General features: G+C 44.9%; 1 protein-coding gene across 4 annotated transcripts; it reads right to left on the bottom strand.

Annotated features, from left to right (window-relative positions):
- Window positions 1-140: 140 nt before the first annotated feature.
- On the bottom strand, window positions 141-19,407 carry smad10a (SMAD family member 10a). Of its 4 annotated transcripts, none has more exons than XM_085395472.1 (13): window positions 19,082-19,406; window positions 15,111-15,186; window positions 14,754-14,997; window positions 10,647-10,821; window positions 10,477-10,500; window positions 9,052-9,237; window positions 8,599-8,850; window positions 7,709-7,810; window positions 7,115-7,168; window positions 6,134-6,317; window positions 4,436-4,604; window positions 3,008-3,161; window positions 141-2,800 (listed from the first exon to the last, which is right to left on the bottom strand). In XM_085395472.1, the coding sequence occupies exons 1-13, from the start codon at window positions 19,083-19,085 to the stop codon at window positions 2,589-2,591; spliced, it is 1,836 nt and encodes a 611-aa protein (XP_085251598.1). In that variant the 5' UTR covers window positions 19,086-19,406; the 3' UTR covers window positions 141-2,588. The 4 variants fall into 4 exon arrangements, with proteins under 4 accessions (XP_085251598.1, XP_085251599.1, XP_085251600.1 ...); XM_085395473.1 differs by having other exon boundaries at window positions 3,008-3,146; window positions 19,082-19,404; XM_085395474.1 differs by lacking the exon at window positions 10,477-10,500 and having other exon boundaries at window positions 19,082-19,407.
- Between the last annotated feature and the right edge of the window lie 694 nt (window positions 19,408-20,101).

The raw sequence follows: 20,101 nt of genomic DNA, 5'->3' as shown, positions 1-20,101 counted from the left end.
GCACTCAGTGTGCAAACGGACGCAACACTGAGCTGGTTCATTAAGTGACTTTTGTCTACATGTGAGCAAAGTCATGTTTCTAATAAACCACAATGATGACTGGTCGCCATGGGTGAAATAAAATCCAGAAAGCCTAGAAATATCTTTTTATTTTTAATCGATACCAACTGTAAATCCTGCAGCTCACATGGAAAAGTACAAGTACATGTTTAATAGTGATGAATAAAGAGACAATAGCAATCTACAGGTGCTTTGGTAGACACATCATGAAAGTGACTGGTTGTAGAAAGATCTGGATAACATGATAAAAATGCGATGGTTTGCACAACCCTGTGTGAACAGAGGAAAACCAGCGTGTATCACATGCTTATATCGTTCTTGCTAAAATGAAGTAGTGCTAAGCATACTCTGAAATATTTAACTCACCAAAGACTAAGGCAATAAATAACACTACTCAGGTACAAAGAGTCATCTGTCAGTAGGACCTCTGTTCTCTCGCACACCGTCTCCACATCGCTGAAACCTGAGGGAGCCACAGAATATCGCAGAAGGATTCGAACAGCTGAAAAACCAACTCACAATGTGCAACATCGATCTTTATAGTGTTTTCTTATATCCAGTGTCGGTGCATCTACTGTTACAACAAAAGGCACACATCACAAATATTCATACGTTAATGGCTGTAAAGCAGCTGAACCAGGCAGATTCCACAGTGTCCAAGCATCTCTACACAGACTGGTTGGTACATGTATTCACATTTAGATCAACACACAACATTCCCGTATAATATAGTTCAGTTTTCTCCAGAATTCTTTTTGTCAAGTCACAAGAAAGCAGATTTATCTCTACATGGTACAAACGCGCCTTTGTATGTGAGGCCGTGTTGTGTGCAGTGTATTTGAACTCTGTGGCAGATCCAGCTACACTCGTACAGACAGTACACGTGGGGAGCTGACTTTGCCTTTAAACGACACATCTGTGTGGTTTCAAGACTCTTTATGTAACAGGTGTTTTGGAGGACAGAAAACAAAGGCACAGGGTGTATTTGGGTGTGTGCTGTACTGTTGGGGTGCTCGAGTCAGACACTCCTCACCGAGGTGACGTTTCCCATACATTTAAGGGAAATCAGGGAAAAATCCATCACACCTGCATGAAATGCAGTCATGTTGAAGATTACAAGAGAAATGATGCATCAGGGTTTTACACGAGACAGCCAATGTCCAGATGTGCCCATTATATTATTATTATTATATCTCTTTGATAGTTAACTACAAGCACTGAGCTCAATTATTTCATTTAAATATTCAATCTTCTGATTGATGAGATCTTTACACTTTATGGCTCAGGAGGTCGAGCAGATTGTCTACGGGTCGGGTCAGTGCTTCAGGTTTATCTACGAGCCAAAGTGTCCTCGGCGAGACATTTAACCCCAAACTGCTCCGACGGATCCACTGGTGTGATAAAGTGCGATAATAATATATGTGTAAATGGGCGAATGCAGCCTGTAGTCATGGCTTCGACTACGACCCAGACTGGGCAGGATGATTGAAATCAGCTTCCCAACCAGAACTCGTGCACACAACCAGTCAGAGTTCAAGTAAACTGCTGCGGTCACTCAGAGGACAGAAAGGCACTGGTGTCAAAGGTACAGACTGGTGCTAGATGCTGAGTCTGACCATGCAAACACTGTCTGGGTTTCTGTCTCTGCGTGTGAGAAGTTAGTTGCTGTCTTATGAGTTCACTCTGCTGTGAAACTAAATGTTGGCGTCAGGATCTGATCGGCCGACCTGTTAGTTTTGGTACCGAGTCACAGACTGACTTCAGCCTGACGCTGTGACTCTGCACTGTACTTATGAGGTAATCTGGCTTTCATGAGTTATATCAACCATTTGGTTACATACAGAGTAGCACTGTTTCATTACAAAGTACAACAACACGGCGTTAAAGCTAAATGTTTTGGGCTTTTTTGTCTTTTGGTACAAAAATAATATAGTAATAATATAAACCAACGTAGAGTGAAGAGCAGAGTACAAGTACGCAGATGGAATAACACCAGTCTCCTTAATCCATACCTCTACATCAGCTCTGACGTCAATGACACATAAAGAGAAGTGTAATGTGCTCAGCGTAGATTCACTGACAGCATTTTCCAGAGGTATGCAGTTTCCTGTCTGAGGTGCTTTTGACTCCAGACTGGATTTTTAAACATCTGTTTATATTCCGTGAGTGAATGTGCAGAACACTCCTGCAAGAAGAAATCCAACTTGCATATCGGAGAATTGAATATCTGAAACAAATCCCTGGATTTCTCTACTGGTGGGTTCAAATGTCGCCTGCCTTGACTTTAGATTCTTAGGACTAAAGCATTAGGAAAATCCCAAAGACATCAGCATATATGTGTCTGGACAGACCTTTTGGTTACAGTGTGTATGTGCGTTTCAAAAAGCATGAGTGATTGCTACAAGCATGATTGGTTGTTGATGGTTTCTGACTGACTTGCTGGAGAAATCCTTTTGAAGAAGAAACAAAGAAGCAACCATGTGTGTCTGGTGTGTGCACATTCAAAGACTCCAGACTGCTGAGGGTTCTCAGTTCGCAGGCCCTGGGTCAGTCAGTGGCATAGTGTGCAACACCTCATCCAGAAGCTGCAGGGCACGGTGCAGGTGGACCTCCACCCAGCAGGGAGTGTGTTTGATGCTCTGACGGGGGTAGTCCGGCCCCCAGCCTTTCACGAAGCTGAGCCGCAAGATACAGAGTCGCCTCAGGTCATCGACGCCAATGCCTGCTGCTGCAGAGAGACCTGCCAGTGAACAGGGAGGGGGAGGGGTTAATATCAGAGACCATATAAGGACATTTCCACCTGCTGTTGGTCGGTGTTTGGCTGTACTCAGTCACTGTGAATGGAATTAGTAGATTCTTAGTATATTTAAAAGTTGCTGTTTTTCCCCATCATGACAGTTTCTACCTTTAACTCCACTGTGAGTGTTGTGCGTGTCTCAGCACTTACTAACTGCAGGTGCAATCCCTCCGACGCTGCCTGGACCAGGAATGTTTCCTGAGACAGCGGCTGCCTGTGCAGCAGCTGCAGCTTGAGCCGTGGCTGCCTGCTGCTGCATCTGTCTGTGGCACTGCCGTAGGTCGAATACCTGACCGAGACACAACTGGTGTACACTGTAACAGCAAACCACCTGAGGCATGAAACTCATGAATACTGCTTTACTTTCCGCCCATTGCCCCCAACCAGTCACAGCAGATGCCCGCCCCTCCCTGAGTCTGGCTGGTTACTTCCTGTGAAAAGGGAGTTTTTCTTTCCCACTGTCACCAAGTGCATGCTCAGTGGGTGTCATTGATTGTTGCCATTTTCCTTGTTTTATTGTAGGGTCTTAAAAAAGCACCTTGGTAATAAATATATGTAATATATGCAGTTTATTACTGAGCATTTTAAGTGTTTGGTACAGTGTTCTTGTGCCCAGTGCCACCTATAAACCCAGTGCTGCTCACAGGTGTTCACAGTTTTAAAAACATATGAATAGGGATGGGTATCGTTTAGGTTTTATCCGATACCAGTGCCAAATCGGTACTTTTGAAACGGTGCCGGTGCTCAAACCGGTGCTTAAACAATGGAAAAACCACAAACTTTGTCCAAAACCTCTCATGTTTAACTGTTTTCCACTTTTTCTTTGGTCATTTTAGCCTTTTTGGCCAGGGTGAAGGGAGCATCTGCCATCAAACAAGAGGACAGCCGCATGTAGCTATGATGATGTTTGCTAGTTCACCTTACATGCATTAATGTAATAACGTGGTTAGCCTACTCAACGTAAATTACACACGAACAACATGAAGCTACTCACGCAGAGAAGAACGGCTGCTGCTGCATCATCATCCTCATCATTTCTGCTACACTGGCAGGGCTAGGGGCCAGGACTCTCCTCTTCGTGTTTTTGGGGGATGTTGCTAACTCGATAACAGGCACCACACCCGCAGTAGATGTGCTCGGTGTGAGGTCTCACAGCAAGCTATCAAATACGGCACATTTTTCGACTTTTAAAAAAAACGCTATGCGTCACCAGGTGTTTCATCGGATTCTTGGTGTTACCTCCTTTGACAGTATCACAGTATCAGCTTAAAGCACTTGTTGCTGCTGAGTTTGCATCTTTTGCTGTGAAGTACAGCCAGACTTTTGACCGCTTCGCCTTGGGCATTTTTAATCTGTAGCTCTGCTCTAAAAGAACGTACGTACCTGGCCCCGCCTACTATCCTCGGAAACGTAAAATGATTGGCTAGAAGTGTATCACAGCTCAGGAAAAAAAGCACCGAAATGTGCGCTGCTTTTCGGTCTGGTTACTACCGTTTATGTCAGAACCGGTGCCATCATGGCACCGGACACCGGTACCCATGCCTACATATGAATGATGCGAGTGAGCTGGATTTATACCTTGATGTAGGCTCCAGGGTAGATCTTGTGCACAGCATCACCTGGTGCCCGGCCCGCTTCCCGATCGAGGTAGTAGCTCTGTACAAACACAGCATGGTCGCTCATACAGCGCATCCACACATCCCCCTCACCACGACACTCCAGCTGCACACCTTTGCCTATGTGTAGCCTGGAACACAGGGAAACAGGTCAGGAAGCCAGCATGTAGCTCTGCTTTGGGACGGTGTGCAGGGAAATGATGCAATGAAAATAAAACCTTTTGTGCTTATTTTGAAAAATGTCTTAGTGTCATTGTTATCACCAAATACTACCATGAGAAAACATTTTTATCTGCTTATTCAACCAGTGTTGGCTGAAGCCGACGCCACATCACTACGGGCGGTTAACTACCCATCAGAGGCCAATTTTCAAAAGTGTGGATCTGTGGAAGCAGCCCCCCAAAACAGGAAGTCAGGGTCAGCTTCTGTTTAAAAGTCCGAATCTCTGATCCTACGGGTACTGTGCAGAGTTCAGGTGGAGCCAATGGCCGAGGGGACTCGCCCGCTCCTACATCCCTCTGCTTCCCTCATTTAAGAAAACCCGGCATCTTACAGACATCCCTGTAGCTCCCCTCTAAATCGGTGCACTTGGTAACAAACTGGGTTAAATTTAGTAGTCTGGAAAACTCCGTCCCAAGGACTGGTAAATGGACTGGTTCTTATAGCACTTTTCTAATCTACCTGTCGTTCTCCCATCACGTGGTCGCAGCAGATGGCCCCGCCCCTCCCTGAGCCTGATTCTGGAGGTTTAAAAGGGAGTTTTTCCTTCCCGCTGTTGCTAAAGCACGTGTTCATGTAGGGTCATGCGATTGTTGGCGTTTTCTCTGGTTTTTCTGTTTTACTGTAAGGTCTTACAATAGAAAGTGCCACGAGGCAACTGATGCTGTGATTTTCTTCATTTCTGCGATAAATAAATTCATGATAAAAAAATATTTCACATTTTTAAAATTTTGCACAGCGGTTAGCACTGTCGCCTCACAGCAACAAGGTCCTGAGTTCAATTCCAGCACCCGGCCGGGGTCCTTCTGTGTGGAGTCTGCTCCCAGTGTTTGTGTGGGTTCTCTCCGGGTACTCCGGCTTCGTCCCACAGTCCAAAGACATGCAGTTAGCTGGGTTAGGTTGGAAATGGTTGTCTGTCTCTCTGTGTAAGCCCTGTGACACACGGACGACCTGTCCAGGATGTAACCTGCCTCTCGGCCTATGATAGCTGGGATAGGCTCCACCCCCCCCCGACCCTGACACGGGTAAGCGGATTATTTTGCAGTGAAATCCAACCACATGTAATCCAGAAATGGTCACTTTTGGAATTTGAACTTCTTTTTTAATGTGTACTCAAATGTGGGACTGCTTGAATTTTAATATACAGACATTTTTAATGTATCTGTCCCAAATATCCAAGAATTATCCATATCCTGATTAATTGTGGATATTGAATGTAAAGTTCACCTGTGATGTTTACGAGCTATCATAAAGCCTCACTAATCAGTGCTGTATCGTACAGTCTCACTTTGGGAGAGGAATTATTGTAGGGTCGACCGCACAATACAAAGCGCCTTGAGGCGACTGTTGCTGTGATTTGTATAAATAAAACTGAAGGGTGATGTTCTTTGCTGAGTATTCGAAAAGTCATTGCACAGTTTGTGTGTCTGCGTCAACACACCTGGCCCTCTCACTTGCATCTGTGCGATGGACATTACTCAGCTGGCCGAGGCAGAAGCGATCACCTCCTGACGGGTCAACATAACCATCCACAGTCACTACCGGGCAGCTGGAAGGCACCTTGAACATCTCCCCCACCTGAACATCCATTTCAAAGTAGGAGACAGAGCACCAAAACTCTGGTCCTGCAGTAAGAGAGAAACATGTTTACAACAAAGTCAAGAAAACAGACGATCTGTTTGTGAAGTGCACGACTCAAAAATGATTTGGACAAATAAGAAGTAGAGATGTGTTAATAGACATTTAATATGCGTGAAAATCAGCCATATGTAAGTAAAACACATCATCAGCTTCTGTTACTCTGTGAGAAAATCTAAAGACAGATATTCAACGTACAAGCCCACAGCCCTGAGAGCTCTGAAACTATATTGTGACAATATGAGGTAGAGCGGACTGGTCCACACTGACAGATGGCTGGACCAGAATCTAGAATTTCTATGACGTCCATGTAGTTCAGTAATTAGGAAAAAGCCTTATTTTTGTGTTAAAATTTCATTTGGACAAAGTAAGTGACTGTGGGGGTGCGACTGGCTCAGCTGCAGGGGAGGGGCAGCTCAGTGACGCAGGGGGGGGCACAGGCGGTGCATTTGGACTAATCACAGTCGAGAGACCAGCTCTGAGCAGAGACTGTGGAGCTGTGCATATGAAAGTTGAACTGGGAGCACAAACAGTATGTGTGTGTGTGTGTGTGTGTGTGTGTGTGTGTGTGTGTGTGTGTGTGTGTGTGTGTGTGTGTGTGTGTGTGTGTGTCCATCTTACAGTGACCATTACAACCACAGAAACTGAAAAACTGCAGTGGACAAAAAACCAACAACTAAGATGTCAAACTGACAAAAGACGAGCATCAAAGAAGTCTCCGTATGTAACCGCTGGGAATATTATTGGTGAACAGCCGTGTTCATATTGACAAATGGTGTCTAACCTGAATGACTGGACCCTGAAGGAGGGAAAGAGGTTGAGCTGTGATGCTGGGACCCTAAAAAGCAAAAAGATGCGTACATTAGTCTGGAGTGGCAAAAAAGCAGAACATTTGTAAGGCTGTGGCAGGCTGTGACGTTTCCACACTCGACCTTACGCTGAGACGTGTGGCTGTCCGGGGTGTGTGCATGACAACAAACATACAAAAACATGATGACAGAAGTGCTGAACGTGAACTGAACATACAATCATGGTAAAAAGAAGGACACCTTCTTGCAATTTGAATATTTTACATATAAGGACAGAGTAAAAAAAAACTCCTAAAGTCATGCAGAAAATAGTTAAATCAAAAAATAATGTGATGTAACATGAAGTAAGTTATTGATTGTGAGCAAACCCCTCCCCTCCCCAAACATTCAAGCACAGCACATTTGAAATGTGAGTTTTTGACCTGTGCATGTGACTGTGCACAGTGTCAGGCATCACAGCGTGCACACGCTCTGTGTGAGGCTTCATAAGGGAGGAAGTTCTGCAGCAGTGCATTCAAATATCAGAGTATCAGTGATCAGAACAGGACACATTGTGAGGCATTTCTTACAGTGATGGTTTGGAAGATGCAGAGGAGGCTGTTGGTGACTGCGCCCTTCCTGCTGGGGTCCAATGGGAGTGTAGGAGGCCGTGCTACTGCCTGTCCAAACAGCTGCGTCACAGGAAAGCAAAATCTGATCAGTGTTTTTGAAATAACGCGCTCAAATCTGAAATGAATGTATGCAAAAGTCAAATTAACCAGTGAATAACTTACTAAACATCCGTTAGCTAAATGTGCAGAAGAAATCAGAAGCACCTTTGTTTGTTCTTTGCACTGCATATTTATTTATAACCTGCATATAATCAGCACTAAGAATTCATTTGTAAATAAAACAAATATTATTTCCAATTAAAAATGATTAGAACTCAGATATTTATCCAACATTTACTGTTTAAGTGCATGTTTGAAACTAAACAATCCTCCAGTCTGTAGTGGCTGTAAACTTCAGACTAAGCTGACAAAAGTCAAGACTATGGCCCCGCCCCTCCCTGAGCCTGGTTCTGCCGGAGGTTTCTTCCTGTTAAAAGGGAGTTTTTCTTTCCCACTGTCGCCAAAGTGCTTGCTCATAGGGGGTCATATGATTGTTGGGTTTTCTCTGTATCTATGAGGCGCCTTGAGGCGACTTTTGTTGTGATTTGGTGCTATATAAATAAAACTGAATTGAATTGAATTAAGCAGCATCATGTTTACACTGTTTAGTGTCGAGCTCAGGAGCACATGCATGAAAAGATTGGTGTTAATGAATGAATCAAACCAGCTAACGTGTCCAGCACTAACCCACGGAAACAAATATGAATGCTAACAAGTGCTTTTGATTCTTTTATTACTGGGTGAACTGGCAACAGGACCAAGAGGCTTTGATTTGTAAGAAGTGCGTTAGTACAAGGACGTGAGCTCACTGTGGAATGAAGGCTGAGTCTGAGACTGCGTATTGCTGCTGTATCCATTCTGTCTATTCAAATGAGAGGGAGGTAGAGGGGGCTGCTGTGAGTGGGTGTGCTGCGAGGGATGCTGGGCAGCCTGCTGCTGAGAGGAAACCTGGGGTGGGCTTTGAGGTCGTTGTTGAATGACTTGAGCCTGTGGAGATGGAGTTTGGAGACAGCCATCACCATGACTGCCCTGCAGTGGCAGCATGGAGCCAGAGGCAGGCACTGGAAGACAAACAGAGGAGCACGTCGGACCTGGTTTACATGCTGTGACTGTTATCAACTATCTGCGGAGGAAAGATAGAAAGAAGCTTTGTCGTCCCTTAATATAAAGTTTGAGCAGTCCCAGTGTAAAACAAAAGTACACATGACAAGATATGAACATTGACAGGTTCATCAAACTGCGCTGAATAATGATCTGCTGACCTTTGGGTGACACAGCCAGGTTAGAGTATCTGGTAACAGGTGGGGGGCCGTGGGGTTCAGAAGGGGGCAGAAGGGGACTATAGTGGTCTGGAGCTGCTTGGTGGTCGGACAGAGGCATACCAGGCGGAAGGTCCATCTGTATACAATCAGGGATGTATTCTTCTTTGATTAGTCCGCTCGATGCAGCTGTGAGAGGCAGGAGGAGGTGAGGTCACACAAAGAGGCACAGCACTGATTTGTATTTAATGCTGATGGATGTATGAGTGCGAAGGAGAGTTCATATCAGACTACACCATGTAAGGGGTCACCTGCCAAAGGCCTTCAATGATGTGAATGTACTTAATATTCTAACAGAAGTCACAGTGTGACGTGGGCCTGTTCACTACAGCCGACCACTGGTGTTTTCATTTAGCTGTTTAGTGTTCGTGTAAATCACACACATACATTCCTCTGCTCGTTTCCTCATTATTTAAAAATAAAGTTGTGATATTAGGAATAAAATGAGAGAAACAACAATGCTGTCGAGTGTTGCCAGGCTCTTTTTTCACGAAGGGACATAATTATCAGAGACGCTGCTCATGTGGGACAAATGCACACGAACAAATCTTTAACGCTGTTTTTTGCTTTCATTTACTAACACTTGCATTTATGTCATGAAACATGTTTGTTTAGTAATAAGAACTGATTGAGGGAGAACGTCCACATTCATGATTTCACATTCATGTGTAACACTTCTGATCACTGTCATGAGAATCGACCATAAACCTTAAAGTAAAAACATAAATGACTGGAACGGAGCAGCAGCTCCCAGCAGTTCATTTCCTTGGACTTGTTGGTCCGCTTGCCTGTCGATCCCGCGTATCTGTTCCACTAATGCTCGCGACACCGTTCAGGCAACAAAGTAACGTAACGACTGCTGGAACAAATTACTGTCTCCTGGGAGGAATTAAGCAGTGATGGCAGAGGGAGCCAATCAGAATCGATGAGGAATTGAATCATCAAGTGGAATTTGAATTGCTACGTTCTTACTGATTCCATCCCTACGTGTGACTTTCCCACAGATCCCGGGGTCATTTTAGTCCAGCCTCTCGGCAGCTTCGGTCGTCGCTGTGTAAATGTTTTTTGACTTCTCTGTCCTGGTTACAAAGAGATGTTTGAGAGTTCGAAGTGTGTGGTTGGCTGCACAGCACAGAGTGACTCGGATGATGAGAACACGCACGCAGCTTTCTGTCAGTATCATTAGTTAGGTGGTGTCAACCACACGTCTGAGGAATACAGAGACTTCTTATAGACTGCTCATTGCATATGAATACAAACAAATCTCGAGGTCCCCAGTTACAACATAAACATTTACTAAATGTATTTTGTCACAACTACATGTGGATTGGAAATGTTCATGCTGTGTTTCTGTGAAACAGAACTCACCTGTGTTTTGAAGGCTGAGACCAACTTTTAGAGAACAGGGACAGAATAAGAGAAACATTTTGACTGAAGACATCACAACAATATCTGTCATTCATGATGTCATAATGTCATTGCAGTTAAGGAGACCGTGGAGTCCACGTAAGAGCTGCTGAGGTAAAGCGTTGACCTACCGATGCCTGGTGACACCACCCTCTCATAATGGTAGGGGTTGACACACACGCTGTCATACTTGAGGTCAAAAGCATACTGGCAGAATTTGACATGCTTTAGTTCATTCTTGTGGAGGTCAGGCCAGCGCCACAGCCGTGCGTAAATCACATGAGGGAAGCCTTTCCTGCCTGCCACCTGAAGAGACAGCAAAGCAACATTACAGCAGTTCCAGTACAGTCTAAACCAGGAAGCCTGTTTTAGAGCTACGACAGGGAAGCTGTGAAGCGTAACAGGAAAACCTTTGTTGACTTCCTGCGTACAGCAGAGAATTGTTTGTGGATCTGTATACTGCTGTCTGAGTGACAGCGTTCAACAACAGTACAGATTAGCAGAGCAGAGCGCAGCTTCAACACGCATCTTAGTCCTATTGTCTCAGATTTTGGCCTCAACACTACAACACCCAAAATAAAAATACACCGACAATGGCCACCAGACTTCAAGGTGAAGTTAGATTTCACCACACAAGCCCTGCTTGCCTTGGTTACCATGATGGGAAGCCAGTGCTGCATACGCACTCATCCGCCACTTTGCATTGATATGTGTACACTGTGGTTGTGGAGGGCCGGACATGGTCGGCAAAAATGCTTCTTCAAACGTTTACACAAGGCTCAATTGTTACTAAGGGGTGAGATATCCCCACAAGACCACACCTGCACCACCACCGATGTAAGGCAGGATGGACCTGTGCTTTCATGTTGTTTCTGCCAAATCCTTAGTTTGTACAGGAAAAGTCCAGAAGCTCAGAAGTTTTTAAAATACTACAACTATCGGACACCATCGGCCATGTTACGTTACGTCCCTTTAATCACCGCTCAGCCTCGTTCTGATGCTTGGTTGGAACTTGCAGGTCATCTTAGCCACATACCTAAATGCAGTTGCTGTCATGTGATTGGCTGATTATACAGTGGGATGCAAACGTTTGGGCAGCCTTGTTAATAGTCATTATTTGCCTGTAAAAATCGTTGGTTGTGACATTAAAAATGTCAGTTAAATACATCATATAGGAGATGCACACAGTGATATTTGAGAAGTGAGATGAAGTTTATTGGATTTACAGAAAGTGTGCAAGAATTGTTTAAACAAAATCAGGCAGGTGCATAAATTTGGGCACCACAAAAAAAGAAATGAAATCAATATTTAGTAGATCCGCCGTCTGCAGAAACTCCAGCCTCTAAACGCTTCCTGTAGGTCCCGATGAGAGTCTGGATTGTGGCTGAAGGTATTTTGGACCATTTCCTCTACAAAACATCTCTCGTTCATTCAGGTTTGATGGCTTCCGAGCATGGTCAGCTCTCTCTAACTCACAGCACAGATGTTCAATAATATTCAGGTCTGGGCTGAGATGAACGTTCCAGAACGTTGTTCTTGTTCCTCTGCATGAAAGCTTTAGTGGATTTTGAGCAGTGTTTCGGTCGTTGTCTTGTTGAAAGATCCAGCCCCGGCGCAGCTTCAGCTTTGTCTCTGATTCTCCAGAATCTGCTGATACTGAGTGGAATCCATGTGTCCCTCAACTTTGACAGGATTCCCAGTCCCTGCACTGGCCACACAGCCCCACAGCATGATGGATCCACCACCATATTTTCCTGGAGGCAGCAGGTGTTGTTCTTGGACTGCTGTGTTCTGTTTCCTCCATGCATAACACCCCTTGTTATGCCCAAATAACTCAATGTTAGTTTCATCAGTCCACAGCACCTTATTCCAGAATGAAGCTGGTTTGTCCAAATGTGCTTCAGCAAACCTCAAGCGGCTCTGTTTGTGCTGTGGGCGGAGCAAAGGCTTCCTCTGCATCACTCTCACATGCAGCATCTCCTTGTGTAAAGTGCGCCGAATGGTTGAACGATGCACAGCGACTCCATCTGCTGCAAGATGATGTTGCAGGTCTTTGGTGCTGGTCTGTGGGTCGACTCTGACTGTTCTCACCGTTGCTTCTGTCTCTCCGAGATTTTTCTCGGTCTGTCACTTCGAGCCTTAACTTGAACTGAGCCTGTGGTCTTTTTCTCAATATGTTCCTAACTGTGGAAACAGACGGCTTAACTCTCTGAGACAGCTTTCTGTGTCCTTCCCCTAAACCATGATGCTGAACAATCTTTGTCTTCAGGTCATTTGACAGTTGTTTTGAGACCCTGTGTTGCTGCTCTCCAGGGAAAATTAAACAATCCTTGCACACTTTCTGTAAATCCAATAAACTTCATCTCACTTCTCAAATATCACTGTGTGTGTCTCCTATATGATGTATTTAACTGACATTTTTTATTGTAACAACCAACGATTTATACAGGCAAATAATGACTACTAACAAGGCTGCCCAAACGTTTGCATCCCACTGTAGATTTACAGCTGAATAGGTGTACCTAATAAAGTGGCTGATGACACTGTATGAAAAAAACCTACAGAATTTTCTGACAGTTCAGGTTTTCACATAAAGGTCAGCTTTTAAATTGCAGCAAAGATCGGTAGGTAATTAGTCATGTAGACGGAGACAAACTCGCGGCCCGCGGCCCGTTTGCAGCCCACGTCACCCCTATTTGCGGCCCGCAATTTAATACGGAATTTAATATGAAGGCAACAGGCAGAGTGTTACAGGCGGAGCCCTTTAAGAACGTAGCCTCATTCACAGTGTGGTCCGTGCTGCAGGGACAACCTGCGGGACCGCCTCTCCCATTGTGTGTGAGCGCGAGGAAGGGAGGAGAAGCAGAATCAAAAAGATGGAAGCATGTAAATATAATAAAACCACTGCAGCCAAACAGAGAGCCTGACGAGCCCAGCTGTAAGTAAGCTGTTAAGACTCGACTGTACAGCGTGTTCGAGTTTTCCTCTGAAACAATAAGCTCCGTTGGAGCAGCCTTTCAACGTCTCTCTCTGTCTCTGCTAGCAAAGTTGACCCAGACAGTAAAGCTAGTCAAGAGACCCCTTAACTCGACGTATTAGCCGGCGGTCCCTTTACTACGGTTCAGACCAGGCTGAGCTAACAAGAGAGTACAAACTGTGTTAGGTTAGTGAGAGTTATTCATAAAGAAAACAAAGATGGTCTATGTCTGCATTTTCACTTTGTTAAATACGAACAAAGTTATAGCAGAGGTGCTGCCACGTGTCTGTGCAGAAAGACAGGACCAATTTGTTTATTTGGCAGTTCAACGAAAGGCTTCGGTTAGTTAAGAGTGAGTTGAAAAAAGCTTTGTCTTATTATACAATATTTAACCTCCTAGGACCTGAGCTCTTCCACAGCAGCATTTTAATTTCTCTTTGATATTTGGGCTGACTGGGACCCGATGAATGTAAAAACAAAGAATTACCAGATTTTTGTTTCCAAGAAGAATGAGAGCCACATATGAGGATATTAGTTTAAAATTTCAGTAGAACAGCGGCAGCATAATGTCCTCGTAAGTGCACATCAGGCCCTTGTAGAGCAAAATTGAGTATTTTGGTCTAAATAACCCACATATGTGGACCCAGGTCCTAGGAGGTTAAAATAAAGAAAAACACTGTTTTTGGACATAATTGTGGCTGTTTTCTTGTTCTAATTGAACACTTTAGTGTCCAACGAGACGACAGTGCCAGCAGCGGCCCCCAGCTCCTCTGAGTTGGAGACTCCTGCTCTGGATGCTTCATTCAAACCAGAGACTGACAACTTTCAAGGTCAATACAAACCAAACCAAGCAGGAAATGTGATGTGGGACGATTCCCCAAAGCAGAGCAAGACAAAGCCAATAGGATACAAAGAGTGTTGTTGCACAAAGACATCAGGATTTTGGCAGAAAGTTTGTGACGTTGTAACACTAACATTTTGTCGTTTTTTATGCCTACATGCTGTATGTGATAAACAGTGAACCTGAATCGCACTGTCAGCCCTAAACAAAACGACTGCTGCACCAATAAACCTCAAAGCACTAATAATTGTGTATAGAATCGCACTTCAGTTGAATACTGACCACAGCAACACTAACCCGCCGAGGAAATTCGTAAACATGAAATGAAAAAAGTGAAATCATTGATAAACATACGAATCATGCACAGAAAGATCAAAGCAGTGATCAAAGTGACGCCCTTCATGTTGCAGGTGGACTGACCTGCAGCCGTCCATCTAGAGTCCTCTGGATGGTGACACACTTGCTGGGATGAACACCATTGGTGGTGACGGCAGTGATGAGAGAGTCCAGCTCGTCCTTCTTCTCCTTTAGCTTCTTCACCAGACTCTCGATGGCGCGCTTAGCAAAGCCCTCGTTCTCCCCGCCCTGCCGGTGGCACATGAGGCTGTGGACGATGCTGAGGCAGGCATCGTTGCTGCTTGGTGGGTTTACTGACATGATGGTGCTGTCACAGGGCCAAAAATGGACATTTGTTCTACTTACTAGGCATGTGACAAAAAGCAGAGACATCTAAAGTTGATGGCAGCTAAAACATGGCGTCATTCCTGTGTTGCTTACCTGGTGTTAAGTTGGTCCACCAATGAGTGACCAGAAAGTTCACTGGCATCATGATGGCCCAGCTCTGAATCGTTCCCTGTTAGTGGAGCAAGAACACCAACACTTAGTGGATCCTAGTGAGGCCACGTACACAAGAGTCACTAAAGATGAAGAAGGTGTTTCTCAGGCTGGCTTTTTGTCTCCTCCCAGTCCTGAATAGTGATTGTTTACAGATATGAATGTGAATAAGAACTGTTAACCACTTCAGCACTAAGCCACCGCTACTCTGCCTCGTCCTCAAATTATCCCATTCACAAGATTTTCAGAAAACTTGACCTCTGACCTTCATCTTGAGGTCGAGGTCACTGAAATTCAAACTGATCTGAGATTTTCAGTGGACGCAACTATGGTAGAAATGTTGAAATCCTATGTCACCTCATGCTTGAGTCACAGACTTGACTGACGATAACACCCAATCAGCTTTTTCTGCCCGAGGGTTGAAAAGGCTCCACGAGGCAGCCTGGCCACAAAGAGCTGGTTACTCTTCCTAAAGGCAAAGCTAGCTGTGAGGGCACACTGAGGTATGAAGGTACATATGATGCAAAATGTGAACATTTGTCAAATAAAATGTGAGGACTGTATTTTGACATTGTTCACACGCGTGTTTTTAATTTGCAGTTGCAGAAAAATATTCACAAATGTGCAGACTGATATCTTCACAAAGCCAGAGGCTTTAATTGAATAATTCAAATTTTCTTCATCTTAATAAACGTTAGCACATTAGCACTGAGTAAATCCACACAGACATCAGAAATCCGTGATCAGGGAGAACATACAGAGAACAGCAGAGACGGTGGAGGCACAGACGTGTCCACGCTCCTGTCTCCGTCCTTTTAGGATTCTGTGATGGTGGAAGATGGTTTGCCTCCCACTGACAGCACTGGGAGGCAAACCATCTTCCACCATCATTGGACCTGCTCAGGTGATTAACAACTAATTATTAATTCACATATTTACATCATTTTAGACACTTTGTGTTAAAAAGCAGGATGACAGCCACAGACATTTTGAAACCAACTTTGTGGTCTGACTGGTTCTGTCTGATCTTTACTGTACCAACCACGGGTCTGTTGTGTGTCACCCAGCTTCCTCATCAGCCATCTACTACAGATGATGATCAAGTATGTGATCATTACTACAATAGAACCTCAGAAATATGCAAAACCATATGTGATTGTTCATGTTTATGTGGTTTGGCATTCATTCTTTTTTCCTTTTAAACAACAATAATAAAGTTTTAACAAGCCGTTTAACAACATTCATTTACTTAAATCATTGCAAAGTTCCCTGATGTGATTCATGGATTTCATCTGCATGAAATTTCATTAGAAATCAAATCAATCTGCTGCATGACACCAACTTGGCACAGTCGCCTTTTAGCATAATAAACATGGAGGTACTGAGGGAGACTCTGGTTTCAGAGGTGAAGTAACGGTCCTCTTTTACTGCCAAGCTGGGTCAAACTGAGGCATATCCAAGCTGTCACAGCAGCATACTGATCAGTGCATTTATGCTATATAGCTAGCTAGCTAACATTGTTTCTTCATTCATGCTTTTTTTGCTGCTGCATCTAATTAGAAGTGAAGGAACTGTGATGTTTGCACTGATGTCCTCATTAATCAGAGTGCTAATGTACTAAAAGAAAGCTCTGAACAAACTTACCATGGCTCTGTGTGCATTGTGATTGTGAATCAGGCATGGGGAAAGAGGACAGCACTCCTTTGCCTCTTTTCCACTGGTGCCTACTTGGTTTGACTCGATTTATTGATGTGGTACTCAACTGTAATGTCACTTTTTTCCAAAATACTATTTCGAGTTTAATCTTGATTTTTTTTTTTTTTTTTTTTGGGGGGGGGGGGGGGGGGGGGGGGGGGGATCTGCTCCTAATGCTCTGTTGCAGATTAGAGTGGACTTCAGCAAAACATCTTCCTCTCTCTGCTTCTTGGGGGGAGGAGGGAACAGAGAACGTGGCCCCAGAGTGCTCAGGGCCTGGATCTCTGTGAGTGCTGCCCACTGAGCCGCAGCACCACAGTTCCTAAGTCCCTGTGGAGGGTGGGATGCACCAAAACTTCCATCGGTGGTTGTCTAATGAGCTGCCAATGTTTTCCTTTCGTACAGACACCTGGGCATCATTTTTGTCTCCAAGGATATCCATGTCAACATCATCCCCCTTGTCTTCTCCGCATCCCTCTTTCCAGTCAAGAAGCCGGTTGAAGAGAGGAGGAAATTCAGCCTCCGGGACCAGGATTCTGGGAGTGATGCCAGTGTGTGCCTGACACGATACAGATGCAGAGGGGATGGGTAGTTTCCCCAAGACAGTCAACCCACAACAGCTGGGTGAGGGCAGGATGCGACATCCTTAACCTTCCCACCACCAGCGTTCCCCTGAGAGGATCCAATGTGAGCCATACCCACTAATGCTCAGCTTTGACAGCTAACAATAGCTACACAGTCACAAGCTCACTTGAGGTGCTAGCTTTAAAACCGCTTACTAAAAACAATATACTGTGACGAAAAAATATAATTCCAGTGTAGGAACATTTGTGAAAGCGGAAAAACCCACGTTCATGGACCTGCATCAACAAGCACTGGATAAACTTGGTCGGGGACCACTGAGGAGGTCTAGTGATCTTCATGGGGAAGAAGGAATGCCTGGTGTGGCCACTAAAAAAGGGGGTTGGGGACCCCCTGTCCTTGAAGCGACTGGTTTGTCTTAGCCTGGCGTGGTAGACCGTGACTGGTCACACCAGAGGGCGCTTCCCACAGTGAGATACCAAGCAAGATACCAAAGGTAAAAAAGAACTACAACTTTACAGACTGAAGTGTAACAACATAGGGAAGTAAATGTCATGCAGCATTTTGTAACAAAGCAAAGTATGGTAAATGGTAAATGGCCTGTATTTATATAGCGCTTTTCTAGTCCCTAAGGACCCCAAAGCGCTTTACATATCCAGTCATCCACCCATTCACACACACATTCACACACTGGTGATGGCAGCTACATTGTAGCCACCCTGGGGCGCACTGACAGAGGCGAGGCTGCCGGACACTGGCGCCACCGGGCCCTCTGACCACCACCAGTAGGCAACGGGTGAAGTGTCTTGCCCAAGGACACAACGACCAAGACTGTCCAAGCCGGGGCTCGAACCGGCAACCTTCCGATTACAAGGTGAACTCCCAACTCTTGAGCCACGATCGCATATAGAATTACCTCAAGGTTCATACTTTAAAACTGTACAGCACAGTCTTGTGAATGTTTCTTTGCACCTTTTTTGCAAACACATATGCGAACTTTGAAATATCTGCTATTTGCTTTAAAATGAAATGCACAGTGTGTTCTGCGCACAGTTTCTAAGCGTGTGGAGAAGGTAGGATATTGTAATGCAATACGGCCTTTTACTATAGCCTAACTCATGGAAAGAATACAGGCAGCCGCTGCTTTTAGTGACTGCTATACTTTCCTAACCGCACACACACTTCCCTAAACATGCTGTTCATGAAACAGGAGCACCAATATAATACTCGCAATGCAAAATCACAGTTGAATGGACACGGCCACGCCAAACTGACCGTGTCCTATGTGCTTAACAAAACCTGAACTGTTTCCAGGCCATTCATTCCAGTCAGTGACATTCCGCACATCCCGAAACCTGCTGCCTCGACATGCCCAGCTGATATAATACAGATATAAATATGAAGGTTATTTACATTTTCCACTTAAACTTTACCAATAAGATTGGACATATTTGAACGCTGGAACCGGAAAACGGACGATACAACACCGGTCAGTATGTACCAAACGGGACAGTAGAAAGAGCAGTTGTTGCAGATTAAAAGCAACAATTTAGCAAGCTAACTTGACTCTTCCTCACGCTTTCGTAACAGCAATGACGAAAAATAGAATCAAAGATAGAGAAACTATTTCTACTTACACATCAGCCAAAGTAGAGAAGAACTTGGACAGAACGATCGCTGAGCTATTCGACAATTGCCTCAAGTGTTGCACTCCGACAGCTCTGCGTGCTGTGTCTGCTGCCCAGAGCTGCCGTTTGTGTTTATAGCGATTTTTGTTAGATCTGAGTGTCTCGCTGTGTTCACGGGGGGATTTCTCTGTGAATTCCTGTAGTGGAGAAAGCCAGCGTTTCTCAGTGGCTCTACTGCGCTAGCTTGATGTTTCTCAGTTGTTTCATCCCTTTATCAGACCCACTGTCTCCTCGTGCATCTTGCCCCTTCCTCTCGTGCACGCCACAATAACAATAGCTGGGAGACGACGTGCGCGTCAGTGTCTCGACACGCCGCAGCCAATCGGCGGTCAGGTGTCACAGGGCACGCACCTCTCGGCCAATCGCGCCGCGGTTCTCACAGCAGGACCGCTAGCCACGAACTGTCTGGTTCGCCTAGATTGGCCCGCGAGACTGTTTTTCTAAAGTGGCGCCGCTGAGGATTAGCCCCGAGTCACCACCACCAACTGGAACGGCACGGCTCGGTATTTGAGCACGACTCCAGCTCACACTGAATACATCAACAACGCATGTTAGTTCACTGACACGTCATTTACATGTGCAACAGCACAACTTTGGCCTTCTAGCAGCAAAAACAGGGAAAATGGCACTCGGAGAATCCTTACACGAAGACTGCGGTAACGTCCGTGGGGGGAGGGGGCTATGCCATGATCGTTTTAAATCAGCTGTGACCCTTCTAATGAAAATTTTAGATCCTGTCTCCCAATAACAAGCCAGAAGTGCTGAGATTGTTGCAGAAGAATGGACTCAGTGAAACATTCACAGTCCAAACAGAACATTTTGTTTCCAAAATGTCAGATCTGTGAACACCACGCATTTCTCCCAGTACGGTGACGATTTGGTAAAAATACAGACAACTAAAGACACTACGCTCTACAGGTACATTTGCATTTAAGTGTCTTTAAGTATTTAATGTGTCTATAGCTGAAC

This window comes from Rhamphochromis longiceps, linkage group LG22 (assembly GCF_057381845.1).
Source record: "Rhamphochromis longiceps isolate RC_006_pf linkage group LG22, R_longiceps_female_GT1.1, whole genome shotgun sequence".
NCBI classification, from domain to species: Eukaryota; Metazoa; Chordata; class Actinopteri; order Cichliformes; family Cichlidae; genus Rhamphochromis; species Rhamphochromis longiceps.
Note: the sequence above shows the minus strand (reverse complement) of the source record. Positions and strands in the feature narration are given on the sequence as shown.